This window comes from Castor canadensis, chromosome 8, assembly GCF_047511655.1.
Source record: "Castor canadensis chromosome 8, mCasCan1.hap1v2, whole genome shotgun sequence".
Classification (NCBI taxonomy): domain Eukaryota; kingdom Metazoa; phylum Chordata; class Mammalia; order Rodentia; family Castoridae; genus Castor; species Castor canadensis.
Window position 1 is genome coordinate 148646748 of NC_133393.1, and position 25319 is coordinate 148672066.

The 25319-nt window shown below is 49.7% G+C and overlaps 1 protein-coding gene across 5 annotated transcripts in view; it reads right to left on the reverse strand.

The window, feature by feature from the left end:
* Window positions 1-445: 445 nt before the first annotated feature.
* Window positions 446-25319, reverse strand: part of Pla2g6 (phospholipase A2 group VI) — a 63496-nt gene continuing 38622 nt past the window's right edge. For 3 of the 5 annotated variants that reach the window (XM_074084465.1, XM_020173618.2, XM_020173611.2), the window contains exons 6-17: window positions 22074-22170; window positions 20864-21046; window positions 17079-17187; window positions 15908-16066; window positions 14177-14255; window positions 12375-12538; window positions 11761-11911; window positions 3430-3566; window positions 2936-3090; window positions 2000-2167; window positions 1389-1462; window positions 446-1215 (exon numbers count right to left, since the gene is read on the reverse strand). In XM_074084465.1, coding sequence (XP_073940566.1) covers window positions 1071-1215; window positions 1389-1462; window positions 2000-2167; window positions 2936-3090; window positions 3430-3566; window positions 11761-11911; window positions 12375-12538; window positions 14177-14255; window positions 15908-16066; window positions 17079-17187; window positions 20864-21046; window positions 22074-22170 — 1621 coding nt within the window. In that variant the 3' untranslated portion in view covers window positions 446-1070. Of the gene's footprint in view, window positions 1216-1388; window positions 1463-1999; window positions 2168-2504; window positions 3091-3429; window positions 3567-11760; window positions 11912-12374; window positions 12539-14176; window positions 14256-15907; window positions 16067-17078; window positions 17188-20863; window positions 21047-22073; window positions 22171-25319 lie in introns of those variants that run through there. The other 2 variants (XM_020173625.2, XR_012451000.1) reach the window with 2 other exon arrangements.

Genomic DNA, 25319 nt, shown 5'->3' on the forward strand with positions numbered 1-25319 from the left:
CCAGGTCTTGTTTTTTTTTTTTTTTTTTTTTGGGAGAGGGTTAAAATGAGCTTGCCACACCCACCAAGACTTCATAAATGCCAGGAAACTGCTGTATTGCTAAGCTCAACCCGAGCCCTAGGTCATCTGAGTGCCAGAGAGGGGGCAACACAAACCCGAGTTACACAAGCCTAGGGCAAACCATGGCCCTGCTCACCTGCTGCCTGACCCTGTGCAGGTTCCCTGCCTGAGCAGGGTCTTAAGTGGGGCTCTCCTCCTCCCCCATGGGCTTGCCTGGGGCAGGTGGGCCTGGCAGCAATCTCTGGTCACCCTACTGGCCTATTATGGGAGAACTGGAGGACAAGGGAGGTCCCCCGTCCCAGGGAGCCTTGGTGTGGGAAGAAGACACAGGAAGAGGCCAAGTGGCGGCCAGGCAGAGGCCGAGGGGGCACACTCGCACCACAGGATACACAACACAGGTGAACCTGAGTCCAAACAGTTTATTTCACAGTTTTGGGGCAGCCCCTGGGCCCCTCCCCACTTGCACACCACTTCCATAGAGAAGAGCAAGTTTGCTCACAGGAATGACCTTTGGGAGCTGGGAGGGCTCTCCGGTGGGGTGGCTGAGGTGTGTGGAGGGCAAAGTCGAATGGAACACCCCAGTCCTGGAGCCTGGGTTTTCCTGGCTGGTAGGGTGGGGATACCATTTCTCTACTCTCTGCCCCTAGGAAAGAGGGCTGAATGGGGGAGTCGCACCTCCAGAAGACCTTGGGGAGCCCTCGCAGGCCTCTGGGGCTAGGTGAGGGGTGGGGACACTGGGTACCCTTAGTGTTGGAGCTGAGGGGTGCAGGGTTGTGGGTCAAGTCAGTTTTCCTTCACAGTCAGGGAAAGGGGCTGAGGGAGGCTCTGGGCTCTCAGCCTGGAATAACAAGGTGCGGGTGGACCCAGGACAGAGGCCTTAGCACTGGCCTTGGGAGGAAGCTGCACCCACTCCAAGTCCTAGTTCATGAGTAGATGTGGAGCCGCCTGGCCTGGCTCTGCCCCAGTATGGTGGGTGGCCTTGCCCACCCTTACATGAAGGGGCTGGGGGCTCAGGGCAAGAGCAGCAGCTGGACGAGCTTCTGGAACTGCTCTCGGTGCTCATAGATGTAGACCTCAGTCTCCCAAAGGGCATTGACCAGCACTGCGTCACTGACCTCGTCCAGCATGATGTCTGACCCTAGCTGGGGGTTCAATCTGTCGGAACCAAGGAGGAGGGGTCACCCAGCATGCTTGGCCCAGGTGGGCTAAGAGCTAGGACTGGGATGGGCCTGAAGAACAGAGCAGGGGAAATCCACGCCAAGGGCTGGAGCTGGGGAGTTGATGGGTCCAGCCAGACCAGGGTGCAGCCAGGCCGGCCCGAGTCTCACCTGAAGTACTGGATGCCGACCATCTCACACCAGGCCCGTGCCCGGTCCACGGCCCGCCCATCTGGATCTGTGCACTGGTGAGAAGCAGCCTCTGTGAGCTCAGCCTGAAGTGCCCAGCACTGGCCCTATCCTGGGGTTCCCTTCTCCCGGAGATCCCTGGGCTCTAGCCACCATCAGCAGAGTGACTTTGGGCAACTCTCTCTCCCTGGGCCTCAGTGACTAGCTCAGCTGAACAGAGAGGGCAGGGTCTGCAGTTTTACATGGGGCTCAACAGAGTCTTTCAAGATCGCTAAGGGGCTTTGGGGACAGTGGCTGAGCGGGCAGGCCGCCCCAACCCCTCCCTATTCTAGCAGGGAGGTTGCTGGTATATTCTGGCCTTTCATATTGGGCTGTTTGCAGAAAGGGATCCACAGCCAAGGAACACTTGAAAACTCCCACTGCAGGTGTCACTAAGGGACCCACCCAGCCCAGAGACTTGGAATCAGGGACGCTCCCACAGCTGGCGAAAGGGAACCGACAGAGCCCCATCATCACCCCATGGGAGAGGTGGTGGCATCGGCCTGGATTAGCAACCCTGAGGGATATAGGCTTGGAGGAGAGCTCCAACTCACACAGTCCACCACCATCTTGCCCAGTTCCTTGGCCCCAAAAACAGTCTTGGCCAGTTCCCAGGGGTTGCTAGGGCGGAAGACATCCACGCAGGTCACAGGCACCTGTGGGGACTTCCCTGTCCCCAGAGAGACAACGATGGAGAGTTTCTTCACTTTGTTACCCTGCCCCTGTGGGTGAACAGGACAGGGGTAGTCAGAGGAGACTTAACATGTGTGGGAGCCCCAGGGGGTTCAGAGAAAGGCCAAGGCTGGGTGTTGCTGCTGGGGTCAGGGATGAAGCCTCTGGGAGTAGGAGCACACCCGTGCTATCCTGACCAGCACTTGGAGGAGGGATCTGGCCATGTCTCTGAGTTGTAGCCCCCGCCCCAGAAAGGTTGGTGGGCGTCACAGCCATCTCCTGGGCCAGCCTGGTGTATCAACAGGCCTCACATAGCCAGCCCAGGCATTGCCCATGGGGTGAAGGTCAGCCAAGGCAGGAAAGGGAGGGCAAGTTCCAGATCTCTACCTGTTAGTTATAGGTATCAGTCGTCTGCCAGGGTGTGGAGGGGGCATGGTTGCCCTGCTTCATCATGAGGCCTCGGTGAGGCTGGGAGCCTTTCCCGCGTCCCCAGGCCTCTTCCTCCTAGCTCCCTGTATGTACGCTTTCAGGGGCGTATCCCTGATGACACAGTCTGCCCAGGGCAGATGTGTCCTGGCTGGGCAGAGAGGCAGGCATGTGGCCTGCACACTGCCTCCACGTTGCCCTCCCTGCTGACAGCGGCACTGTCCGTTGATCAGCACTCTGTACGTTGAGTGCCGACTGGGCCTTGGCACATGGAGTCCCCTCACTACCCATCAGACAGGTTCAGCTGTATCATACTGTATGATGACAGAGCGCATAAAAGCCACTGTTGGGGGAGGGGTCATGTCCAGCCTGTGACCTGAGATGGCTCTCACCTTGCGGATCATGTCCTGGTTGTACTCATGGATCTCAGTCATGGCGTCCAGTGTGGGGTTGTTGGCCAGCAGCCCACCATCCAGGAAGCGCCCATTGGGCCGGAAGTAGGTGGGGGCTGCCCCACTGCTTCGGGCTGCTCGCCATACCAGCTGGTCTGGGGGTTAGGGAGGAGGTTGGCCCATTGGCACAAGGGTCTGGTATAAGACCTGTATACATCAGATCTCAGGGTGCACATGTGGGGGCAGGGAATGAAGTGAGGGAGGCAGGGGGCGTTTCAGAAGTAGGACCTGCAGGCCTTGCCGTCAGGCCCTACCATCCTGGTGGAAGGTAGGTGTCACTGAGAGCCCCCAGCAATGCCTGCTCAGCCAACCAAGACCAGGGTGGTGGGGTGAGGTGGGGTTAAGGGTGCCCAATGTCACAACTGAGACTTCCACCTATTGCCTGCTGCCTCCAGGCCAGCCCCACCCACTGAAGCATCAAATATGCTTTAAACCTGAGGGCTGAGTCAGAGGCTTTAGGTTAATATTCTGGCTGAACCGAGGCTCCCGAGTGGCCTCTGGAGCCTCATAATTCCGGAAGAGGTGGAGCTCGGCTGGCTGCCGGTCAGACAGCGTTCCTGTCAGCATCACCCTGCAGAGAAGCACAGAAGGAGGGCTCGTCTTGTCACCTAGTCACCTCTGCCCTTGCCCAGACTCGTGAACACTCATGTTCCCAGGCCCATGGGCACCCTTTGTTCTAGGTGAGTGGGCCTCTCCCCCTTTGTCCTCCCCAAGCAGGCTGTCTCCTGCAGTGCTGGGAGAATCAAACTGGTACAGACTCATGGAAGGAATTTGGACAACTTAGCCCAAATTGCTAATGGGTTTATCCTTACACCCAATAATCCCACTTGTGGGATTTCATCCTGCAAAGCTGTCACGTGTGGAAAACAGTCTGCACACAACCATTAATGGCAGTATTTGTTATTAAAGCAAACAACTGAGCTGGGCGTGGTGGTTCACATCTATAATCCCAGTACTGGGGAGGCACAGGCAGGAAGATTATGAGATTGAGGCCAGCCTGAGCTACATAGTAAGACCCTGTCTCAAAATAAAACGAAAACAAAACAAAACAAATGACTAAAACAACTAAAGTGTCCTCAATGAGACAATAGTACACTGCGACCATCCACCTGATGGGCTCTGTGTCACTGTCGAATGACTGAGGAAGTGCTTATGTGCTGACAGATATAGACTATGTAGAAAAACAAGGTCAGGTCAGTGCATTTAGTATGCCACTGTTTATTTAAAAATGCAAACAACACACATCTCTCTTTGCATGGCCAGAGGACCCAGGGGTGGCACCTGGCAGCAGTTAGGTGACTTTGGGAAGGGTAGCCGCTTGGTGCCTGCAGCTCCAGAACAGCAGGGGGAGGAGACGCCTCACTGTGTGACCTTTGATACCTTTTCAACGGTCTATCATGTGAGGACAGCCTATGAAGAAGCCTCCTCTTTGGCCTGAGAGAGACTCTTCTATAGCATTAAGTGTTTAAGATGCTCATTAAGGTCCTTACCCAGGCCTGGCTCTTTGATCTGAGAATTCTACCCTGGAAAAGCCATCCACCTTAACTACTACGAAAGCTACTTGAATAAGGCCACTCATCACGATGGAACTTGTTACGGTGAAAATGGAACTGGGCAATGCAAGGGGTAAGCGAGCCAGGAAATGCAGGGCAGTCATTTAATGTTACGCTCACAGGGAGCTTAGAGTGACCCGGAAATGTGGTGTATCGTAAAGACAAATCTGAAGGAAAGAACACAAAAACCTGCATAGAGCAACAACAAGGATTAGTTTTCACTTCTAGCAAGATTATTTGAACATGCTCCTACTGAAAAAAATTGCCATGTTGGCAATTTTTTTTTTTTTTTTTTTTTTGCAGTACTGGGGCTTGAACTCAGGGCCTACACCTTGGGCCACTCTACCAGCCCTTTTTTTGTGATTTTTTTTTTCTTTCTGAGATAGGGTCTTGTGAACTATTTGCCCAGCTGGCTTTCAACTGCCATCCTCCTGATCTCTGCCTTCTGAGTAGCTAGGATTACAGGTGTGAGCTACCAGTGCCTGGCAAAAAAAATTTATTTTAATCTTCTTTTTTTTGGGGGGGGCAGGGATGGGAGGAGTACTGTTGTTTGAACTCAGGCCCTCACCTTGCAAGGCCCTGCCTTGCTAGGCAGGTGTTCTACCACTTGAGTCACTCCACCAGCCCCTTTTTTGATCTTCTTAAAAACATGGGAGACCTGACAAGATAGAAAGGAAACAGCAGGGTAAAGCCTGAAGACAAGCAAGAATGCAGCGCAGCTCTGACCTGAAGGCAGATCCCAAACCCAGCAAACCTGCACTTCAGTGTAGATGATCTTGAGGGCAAGGGGGAGGACAGAAGTCAAAGCCTAGGGTCCACCAAAGGTAAGGGGTCTAGTGGAAAGGCCTTCCTACACTGGGTTGGGATCCCAAAGGGTTATACTCTCAGAATAAAGGTGAACCAGAAACAAACCTGCCCCTTTCCTGCCCTGGAGACTGCAAAAAAAATTTCCCTAACAGTGAACAAAATGAGGGAAAAAAATCCCTGAAAATGTGTAACTACACTAGCCCTGTTGAAAATTTATAGTCTAGATTCACATCACCTGAAAGAAAGTTCTAAAACCTTCATGCTAACAGTTTAGTGACAGTGACCTAGGTGATGATATACCCAGGTACCTGGAAGAGACAACACTCTGGAGGAAAGACACCCATTCTGGGCTTCAACAAGTCTGCATGTATTATTTTTCAACACTAAGGAACAGCGCATAGTTAAAAATAGAGGGAGGAGTACCTGCAATTAAATACAACACTGTGAGAAATAGCACCACAGAAACAGAAAACATACCCACCTACACTGCAGATTTTTGAACCTCAAACCAAGATGGTTGCAGGGCACTAGTGGCTCACGCCTATAATCCTAGCTACTCAGGAGGCAGAGATCTGGAGGATCACAGTTTAAAGCTAGCCTGGGAAAATGATTCATGAGACCTTATCTTGAAAAAAACCCTTCACAAAAAAGGGTTGGTGGAGTGGCTCAAGAGGTAGGCCCTAAGTTCAAACCCCAGTACTGAAAAAAAAAGAACAGTAAAACAGCTAAGTTTACAAGGTTTAAAGACATCAAATAAAAACTTGATAATATCTTAAGGGGATAGGAAACTAAGTAATGACTTAGAAGATTTAAAGAAGAACCAAAGAGTGCTTTTTGAGACTAGTGAACTCAATGGATGTATAAAATAGAAAATTAGAGCTGAAGAGAGAATTAGTGAACAGGAAAATAAGTAAGAAGAAATTATCCAGAATGTAACACAGAGATAAAGTGATAGAAAATACAAATTAATGGAAAAATACATGGAAGAAAGAAAAGGTCTAATGTGTGTTTAAGTGATTTTATGTAAGGAGCAGAGAGAGAAAACTAAGCAAAAACAAGATTTAAAGAGATAATGACTTGGGTTTCCAAAAATGAAGAAAGACACCAGTTCAAACATTCCAAAAGACCAACAAATCCTATGCAGGGTAAATTAGGAAAAGTCATATCTAGATAAAACTTAGTGCAAACACAGAGCACCAAAAACCAACCAAGAAGCAAACAAAAAAGAATCCAGAAGAAAAAAGACCAATTACCTTCAAATGAGTAACAGATTGAGGTTATGCTGCAATGGAAGTTAACAAATGACAAAAGAGTATCTTACGTATTCTAAGAAAAATCTCCAGGCTAGTATTCTATGTCCAGCAAGAATAAGAGTGAAATAAAAATATTTCCAAATGCTGATGTGAAAAAAACTTATTTCCAAATAATTCTGCTGGCAGAGAATTTGCTATCAGCAGACCCTAAGGGAAAGTCAAAAGAATGTCTTTTAGATACAAGAAAGTAACCATAGATGGAAGTCCAATATGCAAGAAAGAATGTAAAGCAAGGAAGTCATACACATATGTACTCACACACTCACGTGTACACACGTACACACACACACACACACACACACACACGCAATGGTGTCCTGGCATCAGCTCATGCTCGCTTGTAAGAACCCACTGCCAAACCTCAGAAGCTGGTTGCTAAACTGTTGTTAGCTTGAAACTGGCCATGGTGGGAGTTTTTGTGCCATGGAATTGGCAACACTAAAATCGGGGCTATCCACTGATCAGACCAGATCAATCCAAATAAACAACAAGTTAAAAAACAATATCAATGTCTTGTGGGGCTTTAAAAAACAAGACATATTAAAATACAGAAAAGCAACTTTGGGTAGGATGGGAGATGGTATAAGAAATTAAATTATTCTAAACTTCTTGACTATCTGATGAGAGGGTAATGTTAACAATTAAATTTAGGCTTTTAGAAGTTAAATATCCACTAGAACACACCGAGATAAGTGGAAAAATTTCAAACTATTTGTTTACCTATTTATTTTTTTGGGTGGTACTGGGGTTTGAACTTGGGGCTTCGTGCTTGTAAGGCAGGCACTCTACTGCTTGAGCCATACCTCCATTCCTTAAATTTCAAACTATTGAAAGGGATAATGAGCCAGGTTTCTAAACTTTGGTTTTTAAATTGTTGGAAGTACAGTGGAATGTAATGTTAAAATTATTCAGTAAACCCAAAACAAGGCAAGAAAGAGAAAAGGAAACACAACCAAAATAGGGTGGCATAAGTCATGCCCAGATATGTCAGTGGCTTAAATGTAAGCAAGACAGTCATGAACTTGGTTAAACACACACTAATCAAATGAGGTTTTCAGGTCAAATCGATCAACTACATCAGGCTTAACTAATTGAGAAATTAATACTATGTATTAAAAACCCACACACGGACTAAATGCCAAGAACAAGGAGTGCCAGGCACCACAGTGCACTTCTGTAATCCCAGCCCTTGGGAGGCAGAGGCAAGAGGATCATTGAGTTAGAGACCATCCTGGATTATGTAGTGAATTTGAGGCCAGACTGGGCTACAGGGAAAGATCTTGTCTCATTAAAAAAAAAAAAAGTCGGGCACTGGTGGCTCACACCTGTAATCCTAGCTACTTAGGAGGCAGAGATCAGGAGGATCAGGAGGATGGCTGTTCAAAGCCAGCCCAAGCAAGTAGTTCAGGAGACCTTATCTCTAAAATAATGAACACATACAAGGGCTAGTGAAGTGGTTCAAGTGATAGAGCCTAGCAATCATGAGGCTCTGAGTTCAAACCCCGGTATTGCCAAAAAAAAAAAAAAGTTAGTTGGGTACAGTAGCTCATGCCTATAATCCTAGATATTCAGGAGGTAGAGATGAGGAGGATCAGGATTTGAAGCCAGCCCAGGCAAAACATTAGTGAGACCCCATCTCATCTGATAAGCCAGGTGTGGTACTGTACCTGTCCTGTGTTCACAGCTATGCAGAAGGCCCTAGGTAGGAGGACTACAGCCTCAGCTGGCCCCAGATAAAACGTTGAGACCCTATCCAATAAATAACTGAAGTGAAAAAGGTTGGAAGCATGGCTCAAGTGGGAGTGCCTGCCTACCAAATGTGAGGTCCTGAGTTCAAACTTCAATACTGCCAAAAAAAAAAGCCTGGCGTTGTGGCTAAAGTCTGTAATCCTAGCTATTTAGGAAGTGGAAATCAGGAGGATGGTGGTTTGAGGTCTGGGCAAAAAGTTCAAGAGATTCCATTTAAACCAATGGCTGGGCACAGTGGCATAGGCCTGCCATCCCAGCTACTTGGAGCACAGATAGGATCCAGGCTGGCCTAGGCATAAAGTGAGACCCTACCTCAAAAATGACCAATGCAAAATGGGCTGGCAGAGTGGTTCAAGAGGCAGAGTGCCTGCCTAGCAAGCACTAGGTCCTGAGTTCAACTCTAGGTACCACCAAAAAAAACAAAACAAAAAACCTTTCAATATGAATTTTACAAAGAAATCCAAATGAAAAGCACTTGATCTCACTAGTAATCAGGAAAATGAAAATTCAAAGGGTGTTAGACTGATAAAAGCACAATACACTCCCAGGTAAAACAACAAGGCAAACCCCACCAAGCAATGAACAGACACTTAACCAATGACAGGCCATGTTAAGGGAGAATGATGGGGGAGGGGAGGGTAAAGCAGGGTGAATATTGAGGTCTTTTCTATACCCACATGAACATGGAACATGGAAACCTAAGTCATTCTAGGAAGAGGAATGGAGAAGAGGGAGAATGGAGGGATTGGAAATGTCACAGCAAACCCCCTGTATAACTACCACATGCTAATAAAAATGTTTGTAAAAAAGAAAAAAAATATGCAAACCACATGGAGACACCACTTTCCAGTCTGGATTTATAAAGGTAAAGCTGTTTGAGCTAACCAACGTGAACAGGAATGCCGAACTGTCAGGGGACAGACACAGGAACAACCTGAGAACGGGTGGGCAGGACCTGAAGAGCTGGGGCCCTGATGATCCAGGACTAGGCAACTCTGCTTCTAGACTCATGTCCCAGAGAGACACAGTCAGAAAGATCACTGCCGCCTCTGGGCAAGAGTGTCCACCACGGGGACTTGGAGGGATTAGCTGCCAGGCCTACGGAGCTGATGCAACCCTCCAGATGACAAGCACACAGACACAGACAGTCACGGAGGAAGAGAGAGGACACACAGAAGACTCCATCCATACTGCTGTGCAGTGCAGCATTTGGGGGGGCGGGAAACTCCACAGTCAGGATGGCAGCTGCCTGGTGGGAGGGATGGAGCTGTGGTGGGGTGGGGTGAGACCTGGCTGGTGGCTCTTTTCTTTATAAAGTATCCATGAACTTGTGTACATGCTTTTTAAGAACGTATGTTCTATTTCACCATAAAGAAGAAAAACTATCCAGAAAAAAATATGGACAATGTTTTAAAAACATTGCCTTTTGCTGGATACTCACAGCTCACACCTGTGATCCCAGCTACTTGGGAGGCAGAGATAGGAGAATGGTGGTTCAAGGCCAGCCTGGGCAAAAGTTGGTGAAGTCCTATCTCAAAGAATAAGCTGGGTAGAGTGGTAACACCTGCCATCTCAGGAGGTGTCGGTAGGATCATGTTTCAGGTCAGCTCTGGGCAAGAACTTGAGATCCTATCTGAAAAATAACTAAAACAAAAAGAGTGGGAGGTGTGGCTCAAGTAGTAGAGCACCTGCCTAGCAAGTGTGAGGCCCTGAATAAATAAATAAATGAAAAGATTGCCTTTGGTTAACAAATTGTTCTTTTTAACTACTGTATTTCCCAACTTTCCTTAAAAGTCTATGGATTACTCTATCCAGGTGCTGGTGGCTCACGCCTGTAATCCTAGCTACTCAGGAGGCAAAGATCAGGAGGATTGCAGTTCGAAGCCAGCCCAGGTAAATAGTTTAAGAGACTCTATCTCAAAAAAACCCAAAAACCCAGCACAAAAAAGGGCTGGCAGAGTGGCTCAAGATGGAGGCCCTGAGTTCAAACCCCAGTACCACAAAAAAGAAAAGAAAAAGACTATGTATTACTCTTAAAACGACAAAAATAAAGCTGTATTGTAAAGAAACTCTAACCTATTGGACTTTGCTCACACTCTGCTTCCTCCAGGCAGCCCTCCCTCCTTCCTGTTGCCCCCTAGACACTCAGTCAGTTGACAGCTCTACAGCAGGCACTGGGCTAGAGGTTGAGGCTACCGAGGAAAACACGGCAGTCATGTTCCTGCATTCTGGAAGCTCACAGCCTGGAACAGGAGGCAGGCCTCATTGCAGGTTGGTTACACTGCAGAACAAATGGGCGTCTGTAGGCTCTTCCGGAACCTCTTAAGCCTGCTGCCCTGCTTGGCTGCCATTTTTCAGTCTACTTATCTCCTAACCAGTCTGTAGGTGTGTCCCTCTTCCTTCCACTTTATACACACTGCAGAGCTGGCTTAACAGAGGTACCGAGTGGGTGGGAGACAAGAGCGATGTTGGCCAGGCTGTCTATGTGTGGGGAGAAGGCAGCATCAGACAAGATCAGCATCAAAAGGGCGGCCTTTGCTGCCTTCCTGTGGCCTGGGACACACACCCCTCCCTCCAGGCGGCTGGAGGTTGGATGAACTGAGTGAGCCTTTCCTAAGTGCAAAGAGCTGAGCTACTGGGAATCAGGATTTGGAAGAAATTTGGATCCCTGTCCATGGCAGGGAGTCCCAGGTGAGTCCCCACTGTGTACCTCTCCTTTCCCCAACCTCACTGGGCCAAGCTCAGAGAAGGGGGTCTGGATCTGGCTGAGGCTCCCCCAGACTAGGATGGCCGGCCAACTCTGAGTAGTCCCCTTTTACTCAGCACCAAAGTAGTCTCGGGAAGGAAGGCCCTCTTGGGGTGTGGGACCCCCCCAAACATGCTTATGCCCATGTGACTCTCTTCTTTAGGCCCCAGCCTGGCTTACATGAGTTCAAATGTGTCCACCTTAAATTGAAGGCAGAACGGAAGCCGACTGATTAAAACTTCAACGTCTGAACATAGCACCAAGTGCTGTCTGACGCACTGACGTGCTCAGCTGTACTATGTGAAAGGCTAGAGGGTCCTCTGGCTTGGACACCAAGAAATTGCCTTTATCCAGTTGGCCTCCAAGAAAGGAGTCCTGGCTCTCTGGAGGCAGCTCCAGGCCCGAGTCAGGCCCTCCTCTGCCCTCAGCATGGCTGTGTGCTGGCAGCCCCTTTGCTCCCACCCAGATGGCCATTCGTCCAGTGTTCTCAGGGGAAGCCCCTCAGCTGGAAGGATGACCTGCTCTCCCACCCCCAAGCTGTAGGCACAGTAGGCCGGGGGACCTCTGCCAGGGAGCAGCTGGCTGGAGGGGGCTTACTTGGGTTTCTTGACGTCTGTCATCTTGGTGTGTTCCCCAAACTCCCGCTTCAGGAACTCCTCCAGGGGCCCCGACTCGTAGGGCCGCGAGCCCCGGAACACCTCATCCTTCATGCGGAAGTACACGCCACGCATGTAAGCCATGGACTTGCCTGGAAACAGGGAGGAGAGGCATGGGGAAACTGGAGGAGAGCACGGTGCACAGGCCAGTCTTGGAGTCATGGGCCAGTGCAGGTAGTAGAGGAGGGGCTCTGGCACTCTGTGACTCAGTGGCTCCCCACTCTGGAGAGTGCACCCACCCTCAGTTTTTCTAGTTGGGGCAAGTGGCAAGACCTGTGGTGCTGCCTTGAAAGGGTGTGTGGAGGGGTCAAGGCCATGGATATATAAATGCCTCCAGAACTAGCTTTGCCCTCCAGCCAGCCCATCCACATAGCCTTCCTCCTTCCAGTCTGGGATCTCAGCACCTATAGCACCCGATGAAGGGCCAAAATCCTGCTCAAACCCACCTCCCACCACACACACCTTGAGCAAAGCTCTGCAAATTCACTTGGCCCCTTTGAGGGGAGGTCTGACTCCACCCACCCCACTCTGACCTGCCCCAGAGGCTGTGCTCACTGTGCAGAATGGCCAGGGCGAGGATGCCCCCTGTGCTGGTCCCCGCCACCCAGTCAAAGAGGTCCTTGGTGGCCATGCCTGAGGCCTTCTCAATAGCGATGAGGAGCTGGATGATGACCAGGCCTTTCACGCCCCCTCCATCCAGGCAGAGCAGGTGGTCGTGGCTGCAATGAAGACAGTAGTAGGAATCAGGAGAGTTCTGTGATGGCCTGACATTCACACCACACACTCTCAGCCTGTGTCCCCAAGCATCTGTACCACAGTGGACAATGCACAAAGCTGACAAAGCCTGCCATGGAGCCTGAGTGCTACTGGGGCAAGGGTGGGGGCGATGAAGGCAGGTAAGAAATGAACACAGTGTTTCTTGGGGTGCAAAGGGAAAAGAAGATAAGGAGTGGAGCAGGGAGCTCTCCAAGGCAGTGACCCAATTTGGGTCAGTTCCAGGCCTGACCCAGAGCAGGTGCCTGAGGTGTCTGTTGGAAGTAAACAGAGCAGGATAGGAGGACTGGTTCCCTATAGCCAGGCCAGGTGCAGGTGGTGAGAGAGGCAAGGCTCTCCTCTAGGAAGGGAGGAGCGTGGGAGGAGGGGTAGGGCGGATAGAAGGTTTATGTGTCAGGACCGGATTTAGCTCACTTTATTGTCCCAAACTCTTTTGAGGAGGCCACTCTCTGCTATCCCTATGCCATCTTTGAATGAAGGAATGCAGTGCAGAAGCTAGGAAACTGGCACAGAACCACACAGCTGGCTTCTAAGTCACATACTCTAGGTCCTTCCCAGCCCAGCTCCCACAGCAGAAAATGCCAGGTACCTGCCCTCTTTGGTCAGGCCTGAGGGGATGCTCTCATTGTCTGCTCTGTCTTTCCTTCTGGCCCACTTCTTCTCTTTCCCTCTCAATTTGAGGGAAACCCACCCAGTGCCAGTAGAACCAGCCCCCCTGCTCCCCTATGGTCCCCTTGTCATCTTTGTTCACTTGCTTACTCTCCCCCTCCTCTGGACTAGAAGTTCTGCAAGGGTGGGTGTGGCTCTGCTCTGTGCAGCACCACATGTCCAGGGGATGCAGGAGAGCAGGTAAGTGAAGGAGGCCTGTGTTCCACCTCCAGGAGCCTTCTGGACCAGGTACTCGGTACTCAGCAAGCCCAGAGGGGGAGGTTGCACTGCTGCTGGAGGCTGGAGAGCCCTGGCCAGGGAGGCCAGAGCAAACAAGGCTCCCCTGAAGATGTGGGCCTAACAACAGAGAGGTCAGGCAGATATAACTTTCTCTTAATGTAGGAAAGTGTTCACACCCAGAGCCAGGGCCTATGGGGGAGGAGGGGGAGCATCTGGTAACATAATTTGGCCTCCACAAAGGGCCTCGTAATTCTCATCACTTCCCCAGGACCTGCCTCCCACGTTAGTCCTGAAGACAGCTTGGAAAAGCAGCAAATCTGTGGAGGATGGAAGGCAAATGAAGAAGCCAGTGCGAGTACAGGGAAGCAGTGGACGGAGTCTCTCCAGAGGGGGCTGGACAACCTCTCTCTCCCCGCTTGGAACCTTCATGAGATCAGGGAGGAAAGCAATGAGGCAGCGTAGTCATGGGCCCCACTGTGGCCCAGCTGCATGACCCTGCTCTGGTCCCTTGAGCCTGCACTGCCTGTTGCTAATGGACAAGGCAGCACAGGCCCCAGGGCTTGGTCTCTGCCATGAACTACAGAGCTAGCAGAGGAGGTGCCTCGCAGGGCCTTGGTGGGTGGGGGAGGGAGATAAAAGCCTGCTGAGCACCAGGGAAGGTTTTGCATACTGGCCCTAGCCCTTGCTCCACTTACGTCCGCTTCTCATCCCTCATGGAGTTCAGGATGAACGCTGGCTTCCGTGCCCGGGAGATTTGCATGAGGTCCTGCAGCTCTGCGGGGCATAGGGCAGGGCATGCTGGGGTTGGCCGACCCCCAACCCCATGGCCCATGGGTCCCTAGAGCAAATCTGGCACCATGTGTCCCTCCAAAAAGTTCACAAGACCCATCTCCACCAATTTAAAAAAGCTGGGTGTGGTGATGCGTGTAAGCTACGTGAGAAGTTAAACAGGAGAATAAGGGTCCAGGTTTGTCTGAGCATAAAGCAAGACCCCATCCCAAAAAATAACCAAGGCAAAAAGGGGCTGGGCATGGCTCAAATGGTAGAGCACATTCCTAACAAGCATGAAGCCCTGAGTTCAACCCCCAGTACCACCAAAAAAAAATTACTATTCCCAATTTACTGCCAGTGGAAGCCCCAAAGAGTCTCAATGACTCACCCAAGGTCATTCAGCCAAAAGGGCTTAGTGAGGATGTTGCTTGGGTTGAAGTCTACAAGTAGAGAGAGGCATCCTAACCATCTTTCAGACCATCTTTGTCCTAGTCCCAGGTCTGGAAACTCCCTCAGTGGCCTCTGAGGTGGTTCAGTTCCACCTATCCACTCTATCTAGTCTTCCTCTGAGCCGAAGGCCTCGCCCATGCTCACCCTCCTGACGCGCATAGCCCCAGGTGCCCAGCCCAGCACTACCGCATGACTATAAATGACAGCCCACCCACCCCCCTGTGCAGAGACTAGAGGCAGCAAGGCAGGCAGGCAGGCACAAGGCAGTGTCTCGCCTGATCAGGCACACAGCAGGCAGGGGAAGCAGAAGGCTAGCAGCAGAGAGTGCTGGGGAGAGGGACTGGGAAAGGTGCATATGTCTGGGTGTGAGGTTGAGGAAATGAGGTGGGGGGAACCAAAGCTACAGCTACTGTGGGGCAGGACTGGGCTCAGAGGTCTCTCTAGGCCCAGGAATTACCCTTCTGCCGCCATGCCCAGGCCCACCATCCAGCCTAGGTTGGGTGACTGACTGCCTGTGAAATGGAGAGAGAAAGATGGGGCCTGGGAAGAGCTACCAAGGGATGCATAGGAAGAGGGGCAGCAGCTGCTCTGCCCCTCTGGAGCTCCTGGCCTGGCTGGGCATTGCTGGCTAGAGGGGCTAGGGACTGCCTCCTACACAAAAACAACGTCTGGCTTACCAAGAATCGCTTCCTAGCCACTCAGTTTAGGGACTCCACACTCAAACAACCTAAGACCCTGGTAGGCCAGAGCAGAAGGCCCAGAGACCTCTCCTCTGGGGCTGTCTCCTAGGGCACCAAGGATGACAGGGACAAATGGTTATCTAGCCACCTCCAAAAATCTGTAGGTCACCAAAGGGGCCAGCAGGGGGCATACCAGGACTCACCCTGGACAGAGCCAAACCATGTGACAAGGTTGAACTCAGAGGGCCTGAGGGCCTTCACTGAGCTCCCAGGGGACCCATATCATGGGTGCCATGGGAAATGCCCAACCTGAGACCATGTTCAGGGCATCCTCTTAGGAACCCCTTAGGCCTTCGGGATCTGTGGGTTGCTTGGCTGCCTATATTGGCTAATAAATCTTGCCCCCCTCCCCTCACTCCCTTCAACTACTTCCATCCTGGGTTGGGCCTGTTTCTGGTTGGGGTTGCTCAGATCCAGGGATCTGAGCGCAGCTGGAGAGGAGGGCTGGGAAGGGAAGTGGCCTACCTAAGTTGTTTAAGCTGATCGTTGGGGCCTGAGCTCTCTCCAGGGAGAACAAGGGTGATGCCGCAGACTCCTGCTCCATGGAGACACCTTGGATGGCTGAGAAGTGGTAGTCAGCCCCCACGGTTCTCAGCAGAGTCAAGATCGCCTTCCTGGTGGCCACTTGTCATAGTTTGGAAAGGGGACATGGTGGAGGATAAAGTTGGTGTCAACATGCAAGTGAGATCCCTCCTTCTACACCCAGGCCCCTGCCCCACTACCTGGCTGTGTGGGGAGTCTGACAGGGTGTACTGACTGTGAACTGTTATGTTCAAACTGCCTCCTGGCTCTGGGGAAGGTGCTGGGGGACGACGGCGGGATATGGCAGGAGGGCAGAGTTGCCTGACCCATTATTTTGGGTATCCCTTCTTTCCTTCTACTCCAACCAAGGAGGCAAGGCTCCCACCTCCACAGTTAGCAGTTCTCAAAAGCAGACAATTAGGAGGCATGAACCCCATTAACAGAGTGGGGTAACAGACAGGTATGTCACAAGCAGCAGCATCCTTTCACTCTGGGGCCTTTACTTCTCTCTGGGGGCTGCTCTGATTCTAGGGCTGGGGCATAGATGAAGAGGAGGCTGGGGAGGGGAGAGGAACACCAAGCTTGTTTAAGCCGAAGGTGAGGGCTGAACTCTCTCCAGAGGGAAGGGGTGGAGTCACACAATTGGGCCCACACCCACAGTAGTCCACAGCTCCCTAGAACCCTCCAGAGTGGGCTCCAGGCTTCTGTGAGGAGGTCCTGCCTCCTGCTGAAGCCAGGCTCAGTGGGCAGGGATGCAGAGCACACACAACCTATCTGTGCACACAAGGGCATGCATGGGATGTGAGGGCATGCACAGCGCATGCACTGACCCCAGGCTGTCCTGCTGCGGCCACCCTGTCCCCGCCCCACTGGGAGCCTGAACATCCTAAGGTGGGATGAGGCTGCATGGAGGAAGACCCAGGCTCAGAAAGCTCTTAGTGGGTCTCATCTTAAAGAAGGGAGCTCTCATCTGAGACCCATGTGCTCCTGCCCACTCTCAGCAGGGAGCAATGGGGAGGTCAGCACAGGACACCATCACCTGATAGAGACATCCTTTCTTAGTCTCTGTATCCCAGCCTCACCCAACTCTGGTCTCAGAGGGCAAAACACATACGTTTGCTGATCTTGGAGGCTATGAATGCAGGAGTCTCCCCAAAGTCATTGGGGGCATCCACCTCTGCTCCAAACACAATGAGGGCCTTGATCATTTCCATGTTGTCTTTCTGTTGGCAGAAAGGAAGGGGAGGACATGCAACAGCTTAGGGGGATGTAGAGAAAAGGACCCTGCCCATGAAATAACTCAGAGGCCTCTCATCAGCCCCCTAGCTCCCACCCCATAGGATCTGACATACCAAAGTCTATAGTTTGAAGAGTGGTGCCCTGAAAAATGGACCTCAAAGTAGCCCAGGGGAGATCTAGGAACCCAGGCAGAGAGTGGAAGTGCTCATTCAGCTCTTCCTCAAAGCAAGCAATGCACCTAGGATGGCAATCCAGGAGCCCACAGGACACTGAAGGCCAGCTGCTGACAGCTGTCAGCAGGAGCAGGACAAGGGTGAGTGAGGACAGAGAAGGCTGTGGTGCCCATCCAGTCCAGGGAAACTGAGTGCCATGGTACCTCCCCATGGCAGCCTTCAAGGGTAGCCTCCCCCACACACAGTGCTGTGTCTGTAAACCTCTGCAGGCAGAGGGGCGGGCTGCAGGGTGAACCAGAACATCAGCTACCTAAAGTCCGAGCTCTGCTTTTTCTTCTCTTTTTTGTGGTACTGGGGTTTGAACTCAGGGCCTATACCTTGAGCCCTTTTTTTGTGATGAGATTTTTTTGAGATACAGTCTTGTGAATTACTTGCCTGGGCTGGCTTTGAACTGCAATCCTTCTGATCTCTGCCTCTTGAGTAGCTAGGATTACAGGCATAAGCCACCAGCACCTGACTACTGTTCTTTTCTTTCTTTCTTTTTTTGGTGATACTAGGGTTTGAACTCAGGGCCTCACATTTGCTAGACAGGAACTTACCACTTGAGCCACACCTCCAGCCCCCTACCCTGATTTTTTTCAGTACTGGAGGCTGAACTCAGGGCCTTTCAAGTGCTCTACCACATGAGACATTTTGCCAGCCCTTTTTGCATTGGTTATTTTTGAGATAGGGGCTTGTTTTATTTGTGCTTCTCTATGCAGCTTGGATGACAGGTAGAAACTATCACACCCAGTCATTAGTTGAGATGGAGTCTCATGTTTTTGCCTGGGCTGGCCTCAAACTGTGATCTAATCTCCACTTCCTGAGTAGCTAGGATTATAGACTTGAGCCACCATGCTCGCTGCTTTGGTTATTTTTGAGTACTCATGCTTTCCATGTAGCTGGGATGACAGGTGCACACCACCACACCCAGACTTTTTGTTGTTGAGATGGGATCTTGCTAACTTTTAGCCCAAAATGGCCTCAAACTGTGATCCTACTGATCTCTGCCTCCTGAATAGCTAGGATTACAGATGTAAGCCACTGAGCCCAGCTGAACTCTGTTCTCACACCCTTTCCTTGGGATCTGATTTTCCTGCCTAGAGAATGAAGTGGTGCTTTTAGAATGGGATTTTTAAAACAGTTCAAGTGGTAGGCCCTGAGTTTAAACCCCAGTTCTGCCAAAAAACAAAGGAAGGAAGGAAGGGAGGAGAGGGAAGGAGGGAAGGCGATAGGGAGGAAGGGAGGAGGGAAGGGAGGGAAGGAGAAAGGCCAGTTTCACTGAAGAATGGCATGGATGAAGCAGTAAGAATTATACAGCTGCTTGATCTGGTTCACAGACACATTTTTATTGGAAAGAAGTACTGCCAGATAAACTAGAAAAGTTCAGCCTTGGCCATTTAGGAGACATTTTCTTAACAATGATGCAGTGAGCCTATGGCTTCAAAGAAAAACGACTGACAAAAGTAAAATTTGAGCTTTCAAGCAAAAATCGGTTTTAGAAAACTTGCACAGTGCCATGATGGGCTTGACAGCTTCTCCAAGTGTAAAATCTTTTCTGCTGAAGTCAGGGGTAAAATTTACAAATGGGGGTTTTTGACACAGATTGAGCATTCCTAATCTGAAACTTTACTGTCATTTCAGACTTTAAATTTTCACAATAAGGTTGCCAAATGGATTAAGTCTATGCAAAATAGTCCAAAATCCAGAGAAACAGAAATCTGAAGCACTCTGGTTCCAAGCATTTCGGATAAGGGCCACTCTATCTGGATTGTGTAATAAATGGGTCCAGACTTGGAGGCCTTATGCTCAGTGGACTAGCATGTTCCAAGTATGACACAAAGTCATACATGGGTAAAAGATGCATGCAGAGAAGCACCAGCGGATGTTAGTATGACAGAGAATGAAAAGTTCATGGGCGATGGATTGGGTGCCCACAACAACAAATGTGTCAGGAAGTGCCACTTGCCAAGTTTTGTCTGCAAGTATCTGAAAGGTACAATTATGTATCTTTTCCAACTACATGTCCATGTGAGGCCAGATTTTCTTCACAGCTTTCAACTAAACAACATACTGCAAAGTACATGAGAGACCATGTGTGTTCTGGTGATGGAAAGGCTGCAACATGGAAAATGATGCCCACTCAGCTTGCTCATCAATTACATCTTGTTTTGGAAAATAAAGCTTTTTTTTTCATAAAAGTATTACTGAAGTTAGTGCATGCTTGGTTTATTATTTTTAGATGAATTAACATATAGCTTGAAAATCTCTTACTTTAAACTTCTGAAATGGTAACATTAGCTAGCTCAAATCCATATGAACCAAGTCTCTGCGATCCTCAGTATTTTTTAAGAGTATAAATGCACCAAAGAAACCAAGCGCTGGTGGCTCATGCCTGTAATCCTAGCTACTCAGGAGGCAGAGATCAGGAGGATTGAGGTTCAAAGCCAGTCCAGGCTAATAGTTTGCTACACACTGTCTCGAAAATACCCATCACAAAAAAGGGTGGGTGGAGTGATTCAAGGTGTAGGCCCTGAGTTCAAACTCTGGTACAGCAAATAAACAAACAAATAAATAAAATGGACCAAAGAGACCAAAAAAGCTTGAGAAATACTGAACTAGACCATTCCAAGGGTCCATTCAGGGCTAACAAGGTCCCTGGTTTCTAGTTTCAGCCTCTTGGGCAACAATGTCTCTGCTACAGTTTCCACCTTGGTAGAAAACAAGATGTCTTACAATTTGTCCTGATCCTATTTCTTTGAAAGTCCCAGGGGGTCTCACCCATTCTCTCACTCTGAACCTTGCTAAACAGATGTATGTCATGTGGTATTGCGATAGAACACATGTACATACTCACATGTGTACATGTAACATACCATCCCCTCTCTGAGGTTTGTGTACACACCATTGTTGTCTAAACACACTACGTTCTACGATAAACCAACAAAAGTTCTACCACCTACCTGCTGTGTAAGGGGCCCTGCCGTCCAGGGGCCTGGTATCCCTCAGTAAGTGAGAGTAACCCATCCACAGGGCAACATTCCTCCCTCCTGTGCAGGGAAGGAGCACCACCTGGGATGGGACCCTACTTCCGGCCAGGAGCTACCAAGTGCTCCATCCATCCTCTCAATAACTCCATAGGTAGGCACCAGCACTGCCATTTTCCAAAAAAGGAAATCAAGGCTGACAGGTCATGTCTTTCTCCCACCACGTGAGTGTCAAATAGGGGGCAGAGGAGAGAGATACCAGAGATAGGAAGGAGATGCTATTCTGGGCTGTGGGAGAACAGGGAAGTCTTCCTGAGGGAGGAGGCAGGGTCTGAACCAGGCCTTGGCAGAGAAGAAGACTGAGCAGTGGAGGAAAGGAGAGGAGTGATGGCAAGCCCCTTCTGCTCCCCCTCCATGAGAGCTGGGCTAGTGCAGCGTGGGGATGCGTGGCAAGGGCTCACCGACATGGCCAGGTGCAGTGGAGTGTTCCCGTGCTCGCCTCGGGCACCAGCATTGGCCCCGTAGGTCAGCAGCACCATGACGCAGTCAAAGCGGTTACGCATCACAGCCACGTGCAGGGCAGTGTTCCCCGACATGCTGGTGCTGTCCACGTCGCAGCCCCGCTTCAGCAGCAGGCGAGCCATCTGAGGGGACAGATCCCATGGAGTCAGCTCGGGCACCCAGAGCAGCGTGGCCATGGCACTTGGGCACTGTCACTTCCTCCCTAAGTAGCCTTCAGGTGTGAGACCTCTGGAACTCTTACCCATGGAGGAGGAGTCCAGGGACAGGGCCCAGTTCTGGGAGTGACCCTAGACCCTTGCTCCCACACCATCAGCACCCCAGGAACTAGGAGACAAAAAGCTGAAAATTGATTCTAAAGGCTTCTGGTCCTTCCCTGGAGCTAACAGGGCCCCAATCCTCTCTGTAACGCTCCTCCAGCCTTGCCCTGGAAGCACACCACTCCCTGTGGTCCTCGCTGGGGTCCTGACCAGGTAGCACGCCTGGCACCCACATCCCTGCTCCCTAGCAACGCTGGTACCATTGGACTGTGGGGAGGACACAACTCAGCCCAAAGCCCAGCTACCTCCTCTGAGCTTGGATGGGTCACTGCTACCTCACACCTCAGTCTTCTCTGTGAAAGAAATACAAGTGTCACCTCCCAAAGGGTGGTGACAATACCTAAGAAAACAAACACAAAAGGGCCTGGCATACAGATGTGCCCTACAGAGGTTGGCCACCTTCTACCTCCTGACTCATCCCACATAAGAGCAAGATAGGATCTTGGGGGACACTCAGTACACTGCTGAATTTCCTGGTGACAAGAGACCAGTGGGTCCTATCCTCCCAGGGGGATGTGCCGGCAAGGCTCTCTGCAGGGCATCGCCCCACCCTCTGTCTGTAAGACACTTTATGACTCATGTACTACCTTCTGGTTTCACACCTCCAACAATGGCAATAGGACCCCCAATTCATGGGTGAAGAAACCATGCACAAAGGGGACAATAGCACCCCCAGTGAGCAGCAGAGCCATCAGGACCTCAACTCTTTGCCTTGGGCTCATTTGCCCACTGCCCACTACAACACCTGTGCCCACATGCCCCATTGTGCCCCATTAGAGTCATGTCAGGACGCTCGTTCCCGTGGCTCCAGCTCATGGCAGACTCTGCCTACCTCGGCACTCTTGGCCCAGTGCAGTGGGCTGGCTCCGTAGCGAGGGTCTTTGCTGTGGATCTGGTTGCTGTCCATGCTGATGATCATCTCAGCACACCTGGGAAGAGAGCAGCCGTGGGCAGGGGGGAGAGGATGAGGTTGGCCTACGCCAGAGGACTTGGGCTGTCACCTCTGGATCAGCAAATTTCACCTGCAAACGAAGTTGTGACAAAACCAACTGGCTGGCCTTAGCAATCATTTCTTGTATTTTACACCACAAGCTAAGGATACAGAGGTAAAAATAAATAAATGAAATATATTAAACTAAAAAGCTGCTGTACAGCAAAGGAAACAATTAAAAGGAAAAGGCAACCTATATACTGGGGACAAAATTTATAAACTGAGGCTGGGCATGGTGGCCCATGCCAGTAATCCCAGCACTTGGGAAGCTGAGACAGGAGGATCGCAAGTTCTAGGTCAGCCTGGGCTAGCTACGTAGTGAGCCTCTTGTCTCAAAAACAAAAAGAAAAGAACAACAATAATAACAACTCCCCTTCCCACCACGAACCTATATATCAGATAAGGGGTTAAAGGTTAATAAAATTTACAAAGAACTCATACAACTCAACAGCAGAAAAAAATGGACAAAGGACATAAACAAACATTTCTTCATCGATGACATACAAGCGATGACATACAAATGGCCATACGTGCATGACAAGGTGCTTGGCCTGACTCTCATCAGGGGAATGCAGATGGAAGCCACTATGAGAAGCCACCTCAGAGCTGTTCTTAAAAGGACAAGAGCTAGGGCTGGGTGTCACTCAGTGGCAAAGCTCTTGCCTAGCATGCATGAGGCCCTGGCTTCAATCCCCAGCACCACATAAAAAGAAAAAAAGAGTGGGCATGACTCATGTGGTAGAGGGCTTGCAAGGTCCTAAATTCAAATTCCTATAACTGAAAAAAAAAAAAAAAACGGTGTGGAGAGGAAGAAGCCTTGTGCCCCACTGGTAGGAATGAGGACTGGTGCAGCCACCACAGAAAATAGTGTGGAGGATCCTAGAGAAATCAAAATTAGAGCTCGCACGTGAGCCAGCAGTCCCTCCTCAGGTGCACCCCACTGGAGTGAAATCGTCACCTGGGAAAAAGGTGTCTGCACCCCATGTTCACTGCACCCCTTGCACGGTAGCAGAGAGACAGAACCCCTGGGTGTCATCACAGCCGGATGGGTAAAAAAACTGTGGAGCACAGTAGAATGCCATCCAGCCTTTTAAAAGGCAACTGCCACTTGCCACATGTGATAAATGACTTGGAGGATGGTATGCTAAAGTGGAGTAAGCCAGGCATGGAAGAAAAATATTGTAAGATCTCATTTATAGGTAAAATAAACAATAAAAACACAAAGGTCAAATAAACAGAGATACAGAATAAAACAATGTTGCCAGGGCAGGATTGGGGGTGGGCAAAGATACAAAGTAGCAAGTACATAGGATGAATGTGCCACGTGAAGACTACAGTTAGTAACAGTGTATAGCATTCAGGATTTTCCCTGAAATGCAATGAGGGGATTAGAGCTGCTCTTGCCACTGGGGGAGGGGGAAGTAACTGCATGAGATAATGGATATGCTAATTTCTTTCGCTATAGTATAGTAACCATTTATAATAAACTATATATATGTATATATAAAAAAAAAAAATATATATATATATATATATATATATATATATATATATATATATATGAAGACCATTTTAACATCATGGTCTATTTAAATTACACAGTGACTTACTATTTTTGAGGTGCTGGAGACTGAATCCAGGGCCTAGACTTGTTAAGCAAATGCTCGACCACTGAGCTACATTCCTAGGGATAAAATTTATTGGAAAAGCAACAACAAAAACCCAACCAGCATGCACAGCACGGTATGTGAGGGGTGTGCTGAGCTCCTCCAGGCACAGCTAACCCCCTCCTCCAGAAAGTTCTCCTAGTGACTGTAACTGGCAAAGCTCACTCTTCCTAGTGATGCCTTTGGATCAGACAGCTTAAAGTCAAGCTCCAGCTTTCTTACTGGTGACCTCTGGAAGCCAAGCCTGTCATTAAAAGTCCTAATGGGCAGCTGGGGACTGCAGGTGGAGGAGACAAGGCATTTCAGAGCTGAATTTTTATGAATGGCACACCAGCCACCTTCCACCTCCTGCCACCCTGCACTGTTGGTGTTTAGTGTGCTGCAGTGCATTCTGTAAGGAGCAGTTTAGAAGAGTGGTGGGGGTGCAAATGCCTTTGGCTCCTGGGTACATGCGCAGAAGACTGAAGGCAGGGAATCCAGCAGGTATTTGTAGACCCATGTTCATGGCAACACTATTCACAACAGTCAAAAGGTGGAAGCAACCCAAGCATCTACCAATGAGTGGATGGGTAAACAAAATTCTGAATATGTGCAGAATGGGTTACTACCACACAAAATAGGCCAGACCCAAAAGGACAAACACTGGATGATTCCCTCATATGAGGTGCCTAGAATAGGCAAGTCCTTGGAAACAGAAAGTAGACAGGGGTTCCCAGGGGCTGGAGGCTAGGGGATGGGATTGGAAAGTTCTGATTGTCACAGAGAATAAAATAAGCAAAGAAAAATAGGTTGGGAACTGGGGGAGTGGCTCAAGTGGTAGAGTGCCTGCCTTGCAAGCGTGAGACCTGAGTTCAAATCTCAGTACCACAAAAGAGAAAAATATGCTGGAAGTGTGGCTCAAGTGGTGGAGCACTTGCTTTGGAAGCATAAAGCCCTGAGTTCAAACCTCAGACCCACCAAAAAAAGAAAAAAGTTAAAATGGTAAATTTTATATTATGTTTATTTTACCACAAATTTAAAAATTTATATAACCCCAAGACACTGTATATTTTAAACAGGTGAATTATATAGCATGAATTATACCTAATAAACTGTTTTGTCTTTTTGTAACTAGAGTGCAGTCACTAGGGCCAGCTGCTCAGGTTGAACTCCAGCTCCAGCACTGACTGCCTGACCCTGGGCAAGCCACTTAAACTCTCTTAAGCCTTGGTTTCCTCACTTTTAAGACAGGGATAAAACACATCTGCTCTTTTAGGTTGTTGCAAAACAACTCACAAAAATACTGCTGAGCCCAGCAGAAGCAGCATCAGCATTCATTCTTTTTTTTTTTTTTTTTTTTTTTTTTTTTTGTGGTACTAGAGTTTGAATTCAAGGCTCCCTTCTTGCTAGGCAGGCATTCTACCACTGGAGCCATGCACCC